Below are 13,528 nucleotides of genomic sequence, written 5' to 3'. Positions count from 1 at the left end.
CGTCCTCTGTCTCGTATTTTTGAAATCTTGAACATTCTCTCTCTTGTCGCGTTTCTTCTCTCGTAAAATTGAAGTGAAAGCTGCTTCTGTTTGTTGTTGTTCTGTTGCCTAGGACTATATCCAGCGAAATGTGCTCACGATTGAGAGCTTTCACGCCCGCACACGCCCTCGATATGCCCATCACTTTGTACTTTGCTACCCCTCAACTACCGTTGCTCTTGCGTCCCCGAGTGTTGCGCGCTGCCGTCGCAGCGTTGTTATTGGAGGTCACAAACTACTACCAGTGCGCCCACCTACCACGGTTTGCTTGCCCACAGACTTGCTCACGTCGCATCAGGTCAAATCGATTGAGTCTTGTCCTTCAGATATGTCGAATACATGCGCGGAGCCCAAAAGGCGACCGCCGCCCATCCACATCCCACCTCTCGGGCTTCCTCGACCGGTCCCTGGCCCCAATGCCTTTAGCAACAGATCTCAGTCGACCACAACGCAGACAAATGGCGGTTATTCGAGCCAGCAGCACCGCGATGCAAGACTTGCGGCGTCATCGATGCAGCATGCGCACTCTGCGACAGGCACACCTTTGACCTCGCCTTTGGAGATGCAGCAGGATGGGTCGTACCTTCCACACTCAGGATCCCAAACAGGCAGAAGTCGCGCATCCGCGGCCATGACCACACTATCTGATTTCATGGATCAAGCTCGCGTCTCGCCACGGAAGTCGGATCACAGCTCTGTCCCAAGCCGCGGTGGCTCGACATCCCGATCCAGGCATTCGGAGCGCAGCCACCACAGTGCGATATCGGGGCAGGCGCAGATGGAGGCAATGTATCAGGGTACTAAAACCACCCGAGCCGAGATAGAGTCTCGTACTGAGAGGAAGTTGTTCAAGATGACGGGCCAGATACCACCCACGCCTACTGTTGGTAAGCGTGATCTCAGGTCATAGTTTATAAGGCAATAGGCGTCTAACTACGACAGATGTGGCGGACGGTGAAGCCATCTATATCAGAACTGAAGACTTGCGGCTGCGGTGTCGAGCTGCTAATGGCGAATACAAACCTGATCGCGATGAGATAGCGAAGCGCGAAGACGTGTCAAAGAGTCCCAAGAAGAAGTTGTTTGGTGTAAGCTTTCCCACGTTCAGTAGAACCTCAACTGCCACTCCTACGCCTCCAATGCCCTCGAAGGCGGCACAGGTATTGGGGACTGAAGCTCGAAAGCCTCGCCGCATCGAGGTGCGCCCAATCAAGCCTGCAGACCCCATTGAAACGCCTACGAAAGCTCCACGTTCTGACACAACAACATCACTCCCATCGAAAGTACTCGAGGCTAGTTGTGTTCAGCGTTATCACAGCTCGCCCAGGCGTAATCGCGCTGCCAGCCGCAAGTCATCTGGCGGAAGGGGCGCGCACTCATCTACAGTTCATCAGAATCTCAATTCATCTTCCGATGTTGTTGCTCCGCCGACCCCTCCAGCAAAGGATACACCGCCAGACAGTAGGCCTGCTCCAAGAGCATCTAGTCCACTTCGTCGAGCTCCACCGTCCGAAGACCTACGCGAAGAATATGGCGAGCTTGTCGATCGAGGCATGAAGTTGCAGTTCCCCACATTCGCGCTCTCCCCCTCGCCTCCCAAGACAGCCATTCCGGGCGTTGGTGGAGTAAGTCCTGCAAAGTTTCGCCCGTATACTGCTGAAGACTATGCCAAGTTGATCGAAGGCGAGGCTTTACAGTGGCCTTATCTAGAAGAAGGGGACGCAAAGCAAGAAGGCAATCATAGCGCTCCACTGGAAGGTGAGAGCCGCGAGTTGTTGCAACCTCGCCATGACCGCCGGAGTGAGGACAAAGACTACACTGCACGCGTGGCTCGCCAACTGAGCCCAATGGCCCTGTACCCAAGGTTCTACTCACCCTCTAGCCACCCTGTCGGGTTGTTTGTGGAAGGTGAAAGCCCGTCTAAGAATGTAGGTGTGAATTGCTTGTTGCTCTCACTTGCCTCATCCGTGGGTCAATTCACATGGCTCTTTCCTGATAAATAGCTCGGCTCGCTCCTTCGCCCTCACCTCAGACTCACTCACTCACCCCACTCTTCTTGACTTAATCTCCTCAGAGGCTGACAGGTTCTTCAGACAAACCCCAAGCGACTACTATTTGGGTTGCCGACGAAAGCAAAAGATCTACACCTACGCGAGGACTCCAACACCGAATCCAACAACGGGTCGATCGAGATGGTCTTCCAAGGCAGCGTGAACGACATTGACCCGGGCTCGCCAACTGCTCGGATGGTACATGAGAGTGATCCAAGCCCAGTCACACCCCATAGACGCGACCAAACCGAGCTTACCACCCGTGCCATCAACGAGTTTCGTTTTGACGAACATTCTACTCCTAGAGGAAAAGGGTACGAGGGTCTCCTTCAACCTGACCAATCAATGTCGAAGCTCACTGATATGCTCGACGGAGTCAGCCCTCATAGAGACTTGAGCGGCAACTTCGAGCCCAACTGCCCCAGCGCCGTTCCGAGCCCGCTGCATAAAACGTCTGGTCCTCAAGGAACACCGCACTTGATTCTGCCAGGCCCCGACTCTACTCACCTTACACTATGGCCACCGCACACGCCGAAGACCATGGAAGATCACTTCTACATGACCAACGAACACCTCGATGTCGTTGGCAAGACTACGTGGGACTTGCTTGAGATCAGCAAGCAACAACAGATCGCGGTACTCAATACGAAGCATGATCAACTTGTCGAGATCGCCGCGAAGCATGTCGAAGGCATCAAGTCCCAGATCGACTTTGTCAGCGAAAAGGCCAGCGATACTTCACGTCACAATCACAACACCAACCTGAAGCTTGAAGAGCTTATCAAGCTCATGAAGAGCGAGGTGGTCGACGTGTTGACTGCGCAGAGCAAGAAGACGACTGACTTGGAGGTACATATCATGGAGCTTCAAAAGACAGTGCAGGGACTGCAAAAGATTGTAGAACAGAAGCCGTCTGAGCCAAAGACTCATCCATCGATCTCCACGGCTGGTTCAATCCACTCTCCGTTTCCGCCCGCGGCCCATCGACCTCAGCCTTCGCTTGTCGGCTACTATAGCAGCGGCGCCGAGTTAGGTCGAGATGGCCAGCCTGCGTTGCCACGTATGCAAGACGGTCGCAACATAACGTCGGGTCATGAGGCACATGTTGACGTGTTTTCGGGCTACAGTAACACGTATGGACAACAATGGGGACCCCGTTCTGGATACCAAGGTCGCAGCAGCAAAGAGGACCGACCTCCCCTTTCAGGAACGAACCCGTACAACTACCCCAATGGTGGACAGTTTGGGAACGGTTACATGGGCGGCTATTCTTCATACAACTTCTCCCCGAGCCCGTCTGAACAGCAGTTTCCTTACAATCAAGGCCCGGCGAAATGAGTGATGATGGTTTACAGATTGGAGAAGGCGGCATATTGGTGGGACGGATGTTCTCTTCTGTGATGGTTTTTGCACATCTGCGAACAGTTTGTATAATATTGTAGAGCCTACAACTTACGACCGAGACAGGTTTCGGATGGGAAAGTGATTTGGGCATTTGTACGATATCACGACCGGCGTTCTAATCGAGCTGTTCTTTGTGGCGGAGGTAAAGCTGGCGATTCTAGGTGTGTGTGATAGATACTCAATTGACAATACATGCATGACAAGTAACCCAGGTGCCTTGGACTGCTTAGATGGGCACGCGATAACATTGCTTCGAGAAAGGGGTCTTTTACGTATCATCAATCAGGTTTTGGTCGGGTCTCGCTCACTACCGAAACAGGTGACCCAAACAATGGTACTCTAAGCTTCTTAGTACGGCACGTCGCGTCCGAGCAATCTTTGTCCGAGTTGTCTAGCCGTGTGCTTCAGCGCGCCTCCCTCATAGGCCAGATGGCACCACCTCCTTCGTATGTCCGGTTGCATCCACGACGACATCATCACTGCAGCTGCCGAGAGATGCAAACAGCAAGAACCTGGGTACGTGCATGCATGTGCATTCCGCATCGAGTCTAAGGATCCCACCGTTCTTGCCTTAGCGCTGCGCTACTCTGCTTCCAGCTGTAGGGCTGTGGTACTCCGCATTTCCACATCTTGGTAGTGTCCCGCGTCGACACAACATCGATACAGACCATGGACGACGTCCAGCCCGCCGCAGACAGACTCTATGAAGGGACGCGTGCAGACAGCGCCAACGTTACCGACGAACATGTGCATATGAAGGCCCCATCGACGCTGTCGACCATCGCCCTGCCAGTTTTACCACCCCGCTGGCACATCCGCGCGCCCTCCGCCCAACCCGGTCTGACTCTGCAAACAAACCTCCCCTCGTCCACGACATCCAGCGCCCAGCACACGCCCAACGACGCCGCCACCACGGACGGAACGGGGAACGACTCGCTATCGGCCACGGCGCCGATCGCGATCCAGAACGGCAGCTACTTGCGGACGGCGTGGTCCTCAGCAAGCCTGTCCGGCTCGCTGTCGCCCGGCTCGCTGATCCTGTCGCCTGCCCTCAACGCCCTCGGCGACATCACGCCGCTGCCCTCGCCGCTGGTGATGGGTGACGGCTCGCCCGGTCCATGGCAGCGGGCGGTTCCCCGTCCGCGCTCGCGGGGCGCATCCGGCTCCTTTCGCGACGACTCCTTCCTCCACTTCAGCAGGGGCGCCCTGTCGCCCTCGCCCTCGCTCAAGAAGAAAGGCTACCAGGGGCTGAGGAACCCTTCCACCAGCGAGGCTTCGGGGGCGAGCCTGCAGCCACACTTCAACAGCGAGGCAACCCGCGAGAGGAACCGCAGCATCAGCGACTACATGCCCGACCCGACGCACAACGTCCGCCCCCGCCATGTCACCATTGGCGCTGCAGCAATCGAGGCCGACGCCAACACGCAGCAGCTCCTGCGCCGCGAGGAGTATCTGGCCGCCCAGCGAGGCCTCGTTCCTGCCAAACTCCCTGCCGGCCTCCCGACCCCACCCGCGAGCAACGCTAGTAATCGGAGCGTGACGGAGAGCGAGGGAGAGGAAATCGCTGAAGACAGCAAGATCCGGTACATCGCAGTGCGCTACGGACAGCAGAAGACGAAGAAACTGTGGCGCCCGGTGCGCCAGCTCGGTCAAGGCACCTTTAGCAAAGTCTACTTGGCCACGTGCGAGAGGACGGCAGCCAAAGATCCGCTCAACGAGAAGACCCTGGACCCGCGCAAACTGGTTGCCATCAAAGTCATCGAGCATGGTCCTGCGGGTGGCGCTGACGAGGAGCGCGTAGAGCTAAGCCTCAAGCGTGAAGTCGAGATGCTAAGATCAGTCTCACATCCGTCGCTCGTACACCTCCAGGCTTTCGACCACGACGAGGCCCAAGCTCTCATCGTCCTTACGTACTGCCCTGGTGGTGATCTGTTTGATGTTGCCAGCGACCATCGAGACATACTGACCGTCGACATCGTCCAACGCATCTTCGCTGAGATGGTCAGCGCTGTGCGATATCTCCATAACCAGCTCATTGTCCACCGCGACATAAAGCTAGAAAGTACTGCTCTCCCTGTGTCTACTTTAGTCCACGCTGTACGTGTAATCCGCGAAGCATCTTACTAATCATGACCAGACGTTCTTCTTAATGTCCCGGCTTCTGCCGTGCCCCATCTCCAGAACCCACAGTGTCACCCGTATCCCATAGCGACTCTCACAGACCTGGGTCTCTCGCGTCGCATCCCTGCGCCGCCCGAGTCTCCTCTATTGACTACGAGATGCGGTAGTGAAGACTATGCTGCCCCGGAAATTCTGCTTGGCCAACCATATGACGGACGCTCTACTGACGCTTGGGCGCTTGGTGTCCTGCTATACGCCTTAATGGAAGGACGCTTACCCTTTGATCCTCTGCCAGGAAAAGCTGCATCCCGCAGCAGAGCTGCTCACCGCATTGCCAGGTGCGATTGGTCGTGGGTGAATTTCGGCGACGAAGACGGCGAGTGGGACGCGCAGAAGGGAGAGGAATGGACTGGCGCACGGGAATGCGTTGAGGGCCTGCTAAAGAAGGTCTCGCGCGGTCGCAAGAGTCTTGAAGATGTTGAAAACATGACGTGGGTGCAACAGGGCATTCAGGTTGAAGGCGGTCTTCGGAGAACGGTGGAGGACGAGGCTTCCGACGAGGACATGATGGACTCCTCTGCCAGGTGATCGTTAATGAGGAGCGAGCGATAAATCGACGACGTTACTGAAATGGCTGCATACGCAGGCAAATCTAGAGGCGACGACGTACTGTACCACCACCACCACAACAACATGTTTGCACGGCTTTTCCTTGATCATCATTCAAGACGGGGGTCGGTAAAGAAGGGGCACGGATTCTTGGGCGCAGACCAGGCTGGGCGACGAGACTATGACATGATTTAATAGCCCCACCAACAAACGACTACGCAGGATGACATTGGGTTGTCCTCTCATGACTGGCCCGTTTTTGCGCTCCACGGCTTCGATTCCTTCGTGCGGTACTTTGTGTTTTGCTCTTGTCGATGTTCGCTGTGCTTCTCCTCTCTTTTGTGGGTGTTGTGGATTTTCTTTCACGGGTCTGCTTTGGTATGTTTTGATATCCCCGTACATGGTTTCTTTGGTGGCATGTTCATCGGTCGGTTGGATTCACCTCTATATTTTATCACATCTGTACCACGACCCGACGTGGTTTTTTCCATCCCTTGCACATGCTTTATTGGTACAGAGCAGGCATCAGCTCACGCTTTCAATTGGGTCTTGAATAAGCGGATTTAATTAGACTATATAGAATAGACTACTATCTTTCGCCGAACAGCACATGGTCCCGTTTCCCGATTAATTCGCCAGTGGCTCTACCAGCTTTTCCAGGCCCGGGGAGAACTTCGTGTCCACGATACCAACAGTCGGGAGCACGTTGCGCTCGGGAACACAAAGCACGAACAGTCTAGTGCGTCGCCGACGGTTCTGCGACAGGTGGGTTTTGGCTAATGCCAGATAGTTGGATTTCGTTGACTCAACAGGCGATAGGTATCAATACATGTTGCAGCAGGACGAGCATCAATTCATATCACTCCAAACTGGAGCGATATGCTTGTGAACCTGGTACGGGTGTCCTATCTTTGTCAGACGCGACGAGAAACCTCTGTTTTTGGCCGATCCAGGCTCAACCCATATGCAAACACCTCAGCCACCACCTGCTTCTTCCTTCTCCTTCTCCGCCGCCTCAGCTTCAGCCTTCTTCTTGTCCTCCCACTTCTGCTTCTTATCCAGCAGCTTCTGCAGGTTCTTCGCGCCATTGAACACGCCCTGTGTCTTCCCATTGCACGCTGCACACGTAGGGTCTTTGCGGTATCTCTTCAGCGCGCAGGCTTCGCAGAAGTAGTGGCCGCATTTCGTGATGATGGGGTTCTTGTACGGCTGCTTGCATATTATGCAGGCAAAGGGGATCTTCTCCAACAGCGCTAGATCAACGCCGTCGTCGTCCTTTTCTTTCTCGTCTCGGTTCGCGGATGCGACGATTGTCCCGCCGGGCTTCTTGCCCTTGGTTGACATTTCCCATTCCCGATCGAGCTTCCAGCCTGCCGCATAGTCCTCACGCGCGTGCAGGAACTTGCAGTTGTCGCCGAAGCCGCAAAACCCCGTCTGCTTGTAGTCCTTGCACACATCGGGTGTGTAGTCTGTGACTGTGATTGTGCGGATATTCGTCGAAGATTTCTGCGGCCCTACTTGTCGCGGTGGTGGTGCATCGGGGGTCTTGTCGGTGAGGGACGGCTTGGCGCGCGTGCTGCCGAGCAGGTTCTTTGCACTCAGGGCATCTTTTGTGGTCTCGTCGTACCAGTTCGACTGCTTAGTGGCGTCGGTGCTTGCTTCTATCACCGCGGAACGGTTGGCTTCGTATTTCGTGGTGCCCTCGATCGATGTGTTCGTTCGTTGGTCGGCGGTTGAAGCTTTGAGGGCGTTGTCGTTGACTTTTCGCCGCTTGACTACGCGCCCGTCCTCGCCTTCTCCTTCTGAGTCGGATGATGTGTCGGAGTCTGAGCGTGGTGGTGGCGGCGCGGCTTTACGCGGTGCGGCTTTGGCGCCTCGTTTCTTGAACTTTACAACAGGAGCATCCATGGTTCGAGTGCTGTGGCGCGTGGGATCTGCGTGTAATGTTGGAGTGTCGATTGTGGAGCGTGGATCATTGGAAAGATGGGTAAGCTGGAGGAAAGTTCGAGCCATGCATGGACCACGTGATCTGGGGTGCATATGGGCTTTGAAGCTCTCAACACGAGGCTGACTTTCCTCCTTCCCTGCATCACACGCGACCCATGTCAGATTTCACGCGCTTGTCATATGGGCTCACGGGAAATGACAGATCTTACTCCTTCATTTAACCTTATATTCGATTGTTTGATTTCACATCTGGTAGTAGCATCGCGTCTGGTTGCAAGACCTTTGACGCGACTGCCCAGGACTAGTGTACTCAAACGTCACTGTGCAGACGAAGCTTGACGCTTCGACGTGTAGTCTTTCCAGTCTTTGAGGGAACTGTTTCGAGACAACCCCTTTTGCTAAAAGTGGACATGCTTTCCGTAGTTGTCATCGATTAGGGTACCATATGTTCGACGCGACAATCCCACCGCGTGCACAGACAACGAGCAGAAGATGAGGGGCATGCTGTGCTTTGACGCATCTGTAACTCGTCATCATGAGCAAGCACACGCGCAGAAGGCTGCTGCAGGCCAATTGATTGCATGAGTGGTTTGTGTTGATCTGTTTCTGGGTGTTTGGGCGGAGCTAAGGAAACAACGCTAGAGGAAGGCGCGAGCCAAGACAGGCACTCTGCAAAACACAACCCGCGTCCCGCAACGCCGCGTCTCTGTGATCGCCTCGCCCATACGGCCTTCTTCTTCTTCCTTTCTGCCCGTGTAGGCGCTTTCCCGGCGATGCGCGCTCGGTTGTCCTCTGTTGTGTGACGGAAACGCGTTCCAGTGCCCGCCCGCGCGCGTCACTCCCCGGCCAAGCCCTTCGTGCCTTCCCTTGTAATTCGTAAACAGTGTGGCCTCACCCTAGGAGAGTGAAACACCTAATTATCTTCTTCGCTACTTGTTCCCTACTTCTCTTCTCGGCTGCAGTTTGGTCTGTTGCCACCTATTCGTCTCTACCACGTCCGCTCCTTTTCGACCACGCTCCCTACGCACCCCCGCGGAACCGCCGCCCGACTCCCGCGTCCACGGGCACACCTCCACACCCCAGCCCCGACGCCACACGCAACTGCAGGCGATGGGAAACTGAGTGAGCGCGAGCACAACCACAGCAATGGCGACAACGGCAAACCCCGCGCCGGGCACGCTAGCTGTCGAGAGCCACCACGGCGACCCCTTTGCGCACTCGCCAGACGCCCACCGGCAGCGCTACTCGGCCTTTGACAACTCGCACTTCTCCCTGTATCTGAATGGCTCCCCAGTGCAAGCGAGACGGGCGCTCCAGGCACATCTGGCTGAGACGACGCGCCGGCTGCAGGAGACATCACATCTGGGCAACGCGCTTGTCCAGCAGCGCAAGGAGCTGGAGGAGAAGCTGGAGGAGGTCGAGAAGCAGCATGCCGACGAAGAAATCGGGCCAGAGCTGCGCCAGAGGCTGGCTGAGCTCGAGAAGGAGTACAACGAGGTCGGCAGGGAGTCGGCCCGCGCGTTCCTCCCCAAGTCCCGCGTGCCCAGCGGCGAAACAGACATGACTGGCACTTCCATCTACTCCAGCGAAGCCATCCAGTCGCCCACCAAAATCAGCGTTCCATCTCGCAGGCAGAGGAACCAGCCACCCAGCCGAATAAACGATATTGCGCTGGCTACCGAGATCTCTACGTCGCTGCTATCTCAGCTGAAGGATCTGCAGGCTGTTCTGCTTGAGAAGGATGAGGCGATCAAAGCTGCAGATCTGGACCGGTCGCAGCTGCAGATCGAAGTCGAGGGTCTGTCGCAGCGGCTGCGCACCCTAGACGAGAGCGAGTCTCGGTTGAAGGATGTGAACTGGAACCTGGAAACCCAAGTCCGCGAGTCTGAAGCGCAGTCCAAGTCCGCATCCGACAAGGAGCATCGTCTTAATCACACCCTGAACGTGGCCCGCTCTGAAAAGTCTACTCTGGAACGGGAGTTGGAAGAGCTGAAGCAAGTGCACGCAAAGCTCAACGATGACCACATCAACAAGACCAAGCAGCATGAGACGGAGCTGTCTGGCCTTCGACGTAATGTGACCATGGGAGAGACTGAGAGAGGTGCTCTACAGCGCAAGGTGGAAGAGCTAGCAATGCAGAACCAGGAGCTGGCCAAGGCTATGGCCTACCGGATGAAGTCTGATGATCACGACGCTGCCGATGATGCGTCTCCAGACGACGGTGCTGATGACGGCGACGACAAAACTCCAGAACACACCCCTCCACCCTCTCCGAACAAGGCTACCCCGCGACACGGTCAGCTCGAATCTGAGACACTGAAGCACTCGCTCCAACATGCCCATCGCATGATCCAGCAGCTCAAGAACAACATCCATCGCGAGAAGACCGAAAAGATCGAGCTGAAGCGCATGCTCCAGGACGCCCGTGATGAGCTGGAGACGAACCGGAACGACCTCAAAGCCCCAGGAAGCGCGGGCAGACGGAGAAAGGCGGACAAGGACGTGTTTAAGAAGCCTCCTCGGCCCGATCGTCTCGGTGTTTTGCGGGCAGTTACTCAGGAGATTGTGATGGATGATGATGAATGGGAAGAGCAGGAGGAGGTTCCAAGCACACCGAGCCGACGCTCTAGGCCCGCGAGTGTGATCCCTGGAGCATTCCCAGGCAGCTTCAACTCTGCTGGTGAGACCAGCCCTGCTGAAGGCTTCGAGACAGCAAACGAGACTTCCGACGCCGCTTTCGAGACTGCACAAGATCGCGACGCCGTAACAACTGAGACAGATGCTTTCCAGACTGGTGCTGAGACTCTCGATGGAGACAGCAGCGCCGACTTGACTGAAACTGAAGCTGGACTCCCTCGAATCTCGATACGTCATAGCAGGTCCCCGCTCCTCAGAGAAAGTCGCGAGGATTCTTATGAGAGTACAGCATCTACTTCGGGTGAAGAGTACGACGACCTGGGCATCAGCACGCCATCAAACCAGCACTCCCGGTACAAGTCGAGAAGCAGACAAGGCAGCTCACGAAGATCCAGAGGCAGTCAAGACTTTTTCCTGGGATCTTCCCCTATTGCAAGGGATTCTCCAGCCAGTTTTGGCAGCAGGAGCAATCACAGCACTCCGTCCCAGGGCAAGAGTCTCTTTGCTGAACTGAACGGTCTGAATGAAGATGACGACGAGAGCAGTGCTGCTGAGGGTACACCCAGTCGATCGGTCATATTGTCTCGTGGGTCATCGCCTGAAGATTTCAGGAGGACTCTCCGCGACAGGTCGCCTTTCGTACCCAGGCCAGCCATGGTGGACTCGGGCATGATGACCGAGCCTAACGTTCCCGAGCATGTTGCCATGTCCTCGATCTGGAGTCAGCACACTCAACCTCAAGTTCCGCGTCCCTCGGTGTCGAAGCTATCTTCTTTCTTCACCCAGGACACGGCTCCTCAGGCTCCAGCCCAGCCGAATCTTCGTCTTTCTTCACAGTCTTCGCAGACTACCGAACCCAAGGTTGCTCTGCCACCACTGCTGCACATCTCCAGCGTTGCCGGGCATGATACCACCCCTCGGTCCCCGCCCATACCCTCGCTCGTTATGTCGCCCATGTCTGCTCAAGACACATCACCTCAATCCCCTCCTGCGCCGGTGTTCAGTTACTCGTCGGTCTCTGGCCACACCACCGTGCCGCAATCTCCTCCTGTGCAGTCACTGAACCTTTCGTCGGTTTCTGCTCACGGCACAACACCGCAGTCTGTGCCTGCGCCCATACTCAACTTTTCGTCGTTGTCTGCCCATGGCACATCGCCCCGAACTCCTCCTGTGCCACTGTTCGACTTCTCTTCTCTCTCTGCCCAGGATACATCACCTCGAGCTTTACCTATACCCTCCTTGAATATTTCTTCCGTTTCGGGCCACACTACCGAGCCCCAACATATTGCTCCCCCGACTCTCGGCATGTCGACCCTCTCGGGTCATGCTACAGAGCCTCGACATGTGACTCCTCCAACGCTCGGAATGTCGGCTTTCTCATCGCATGGCACTGAGCCTGTGGCGCCTGTGATGGAAGAGAGTGCGGCTCCTTCTCTGCATGTGTCGTCAATCGGGCATCAGACTACAGAACCGCGAGAACCTAGTCCAGCAAGAGCACTCCTTCCTGCTGCATTACTTGCCTCTGGGATTTATGCGCAAACCACCGCACCAACAGAACCCTCGAACGACATTGCAAGCGTTCAGAGATCGAGGGAACTGTCACCGGCTGTGGCTGCCCCTGTCGACGATGAGACTGAGGCTCGAGAGTTGGTGAAGCAGACACCACTGCAGGTTTCTTCCGTGTCTGGCCACTCAACCAGTCCAACAGACGTACCAGGCCCACGGCTTTCCACGTTTTCCTCGCTGTCTTCACATGCGACAGAGCCATCTGCGCCAAGGCAGCCTGTCTCTCAACTCTCTGCATTCTCATCTCAAGCAACAACGCCTTTCGCACCAATGCAGGCTGCACCACAACTCTCTATGGTGTCGTCTCAGGCGACGGCGCCCTTTGCACCGGTGCAGGCTCTTCCCCAACTCTCTGCGCTGTCATCTCAAGCTACGATGCCACTTGCACCAAGGCAACCTACTCCACAGCTCTCCATGCTTTCTCACCAACTCACAGAACCACTCGCGCCAAGGCAGGCCGCTTCCCAGCTCTCTGCGTTCTCATCTCAGACAACAGAGCCGATTGTACCAAGGCAACCTGTTTCTCAGCTCTCTGTGTTCTCGTCTCAGGCGACAGCTCCCTTCGCCCCGAGGCAGGCACCTTCGCAGCTTTCTATGTTTGCTGCTCAAGCGACCGAGCCTGTTGCGCCCAGGCTGCCGTCTTTGCACATGTCAACGCCATCCTCCTGGTCAATCGAGCCAGTCGAATCGCCAAAGCAGGCCCCATGGCAATTATCGCCTCTGTACTTCCAGACATCCGAGCCTATACAAGCACCAAGACCAGCTCGCTCAGGCTTTTCTGTAATGTCTTCGCACGCCACCGAGCCGGTCGAGCCCCCAAGAGCAGCGCCGTCAAGTTTGTCAGTGTTCTCGTCTCACGCTACAGAGCCAGTCGAGCCAAAGCAACGGGCGTTACCTCGAGTGTCAGCCATCACAGCACAACACACCGAACCCTCCGCAGCGCCTGTAACGCCATTGCCCACGCATGAACTGTCAGTTGTCAAGGTTCTCCAAGATACTCGGCCCGAGCCTGCATCCCTCGCAACTCCAAACATGCTTTCAACGGCTACCCGCACTCGTTCTTCTGACTTGAAGCTCTCGACTGTCTCGTCGCAGGGTACTGACCCAACTAGGCCCATCACTGCTCATCGAATAACTCCTGTGTTGTTTTCGAC

General features: G+C 55.9%; 3 protein-coding genes across 3 annotated transcripts; 2 read left to right on the top strand and 1 right to left on the bottom strand.

Moving 5' to 3' along the window:
- Positions 1-367: 367 nt before the first annotated feature.
- P153DRAFT_388994 (uncharacterized protein) lies at positions 368-3,428 on the top strand (the record flags this gene model as incomplete). The annotated part of the gene is made up of 3 exons (XM_033670804.1): positions 368-926; positions 982-1,967; positions 2,133-3,428. The coding sequence occupies 3 exons, from the start codon at positions 368-370 to the stop codon at positions 3,426-3,428; spliced, it is 2,841 nt and encodes a 946-aa protein (XP_033520641.1).
- Positions 3,429-4,295: 867 nt separating this feature from the next.
- Positions 4,296-6,176, top strand: P153DRAFT_260012 (kinase-like protein; the record flags this gene model as incomplete). The annotated part of the gene is made up of 2 exons (XM_033662825.1): positions 4,296-5,556; positions 5,632-6,176. Coding segments are annotated over 2 exons (1,806 nt in total), but the record flags the coding sequence as incomplete, so codon positions are not given.
- A 586-nt stretch (positions 6,177-6,762) lies between these two features.
- P153DRAFT_369589 (uncharacterized protein) lies at positions 6,763-8,192 on the bottom strand. The gene has a single exon (XM_033668814.1). It carries the CDS (start codon positions 8,130-8,132, stop codon positions 7,200-7,202), a length of 933 nt encoding a protein of 310 aa, XP_033520639.1. The 5' UTR covers positions 8,133-8,192; the 3' UTR covers positions 6,763-7,199.
- Positions 8,193-13,528: the final 5,336 nt, after the last annotated feature.

Source organism: Dothidotthia symphoricarpi, assembly GCF_010015815.1.
Source record: "Dothidotthia symphoricarpi CBS 119687 unplaced genomic scaffold P153scaffold_18, whole genome shotgun sequence".
NCBI classification, from domain to species: Eukaryota; Fungi; Ascomycota; class Dothideomycetes; order Pleosporales; family Dothidotthiaceae; genus Dothidotthia; species Dothidotthia symphoricarpi.
Note: the sequence above shows the minus strand (reverse complement) of the source record. Positions and strands in the feature narration are given on the sequence as shown.

What these genes read in the sequence shown, in the direction of transcription:
- P153DRAFT_369589 (XM_033668814.1), bottom strand. Translation starts at nt 8,132, where the DNA reads ATGGATGCTCCTGTTGTAAAGTTCAAGAAACGAGGCGCCAAAGCCGCA.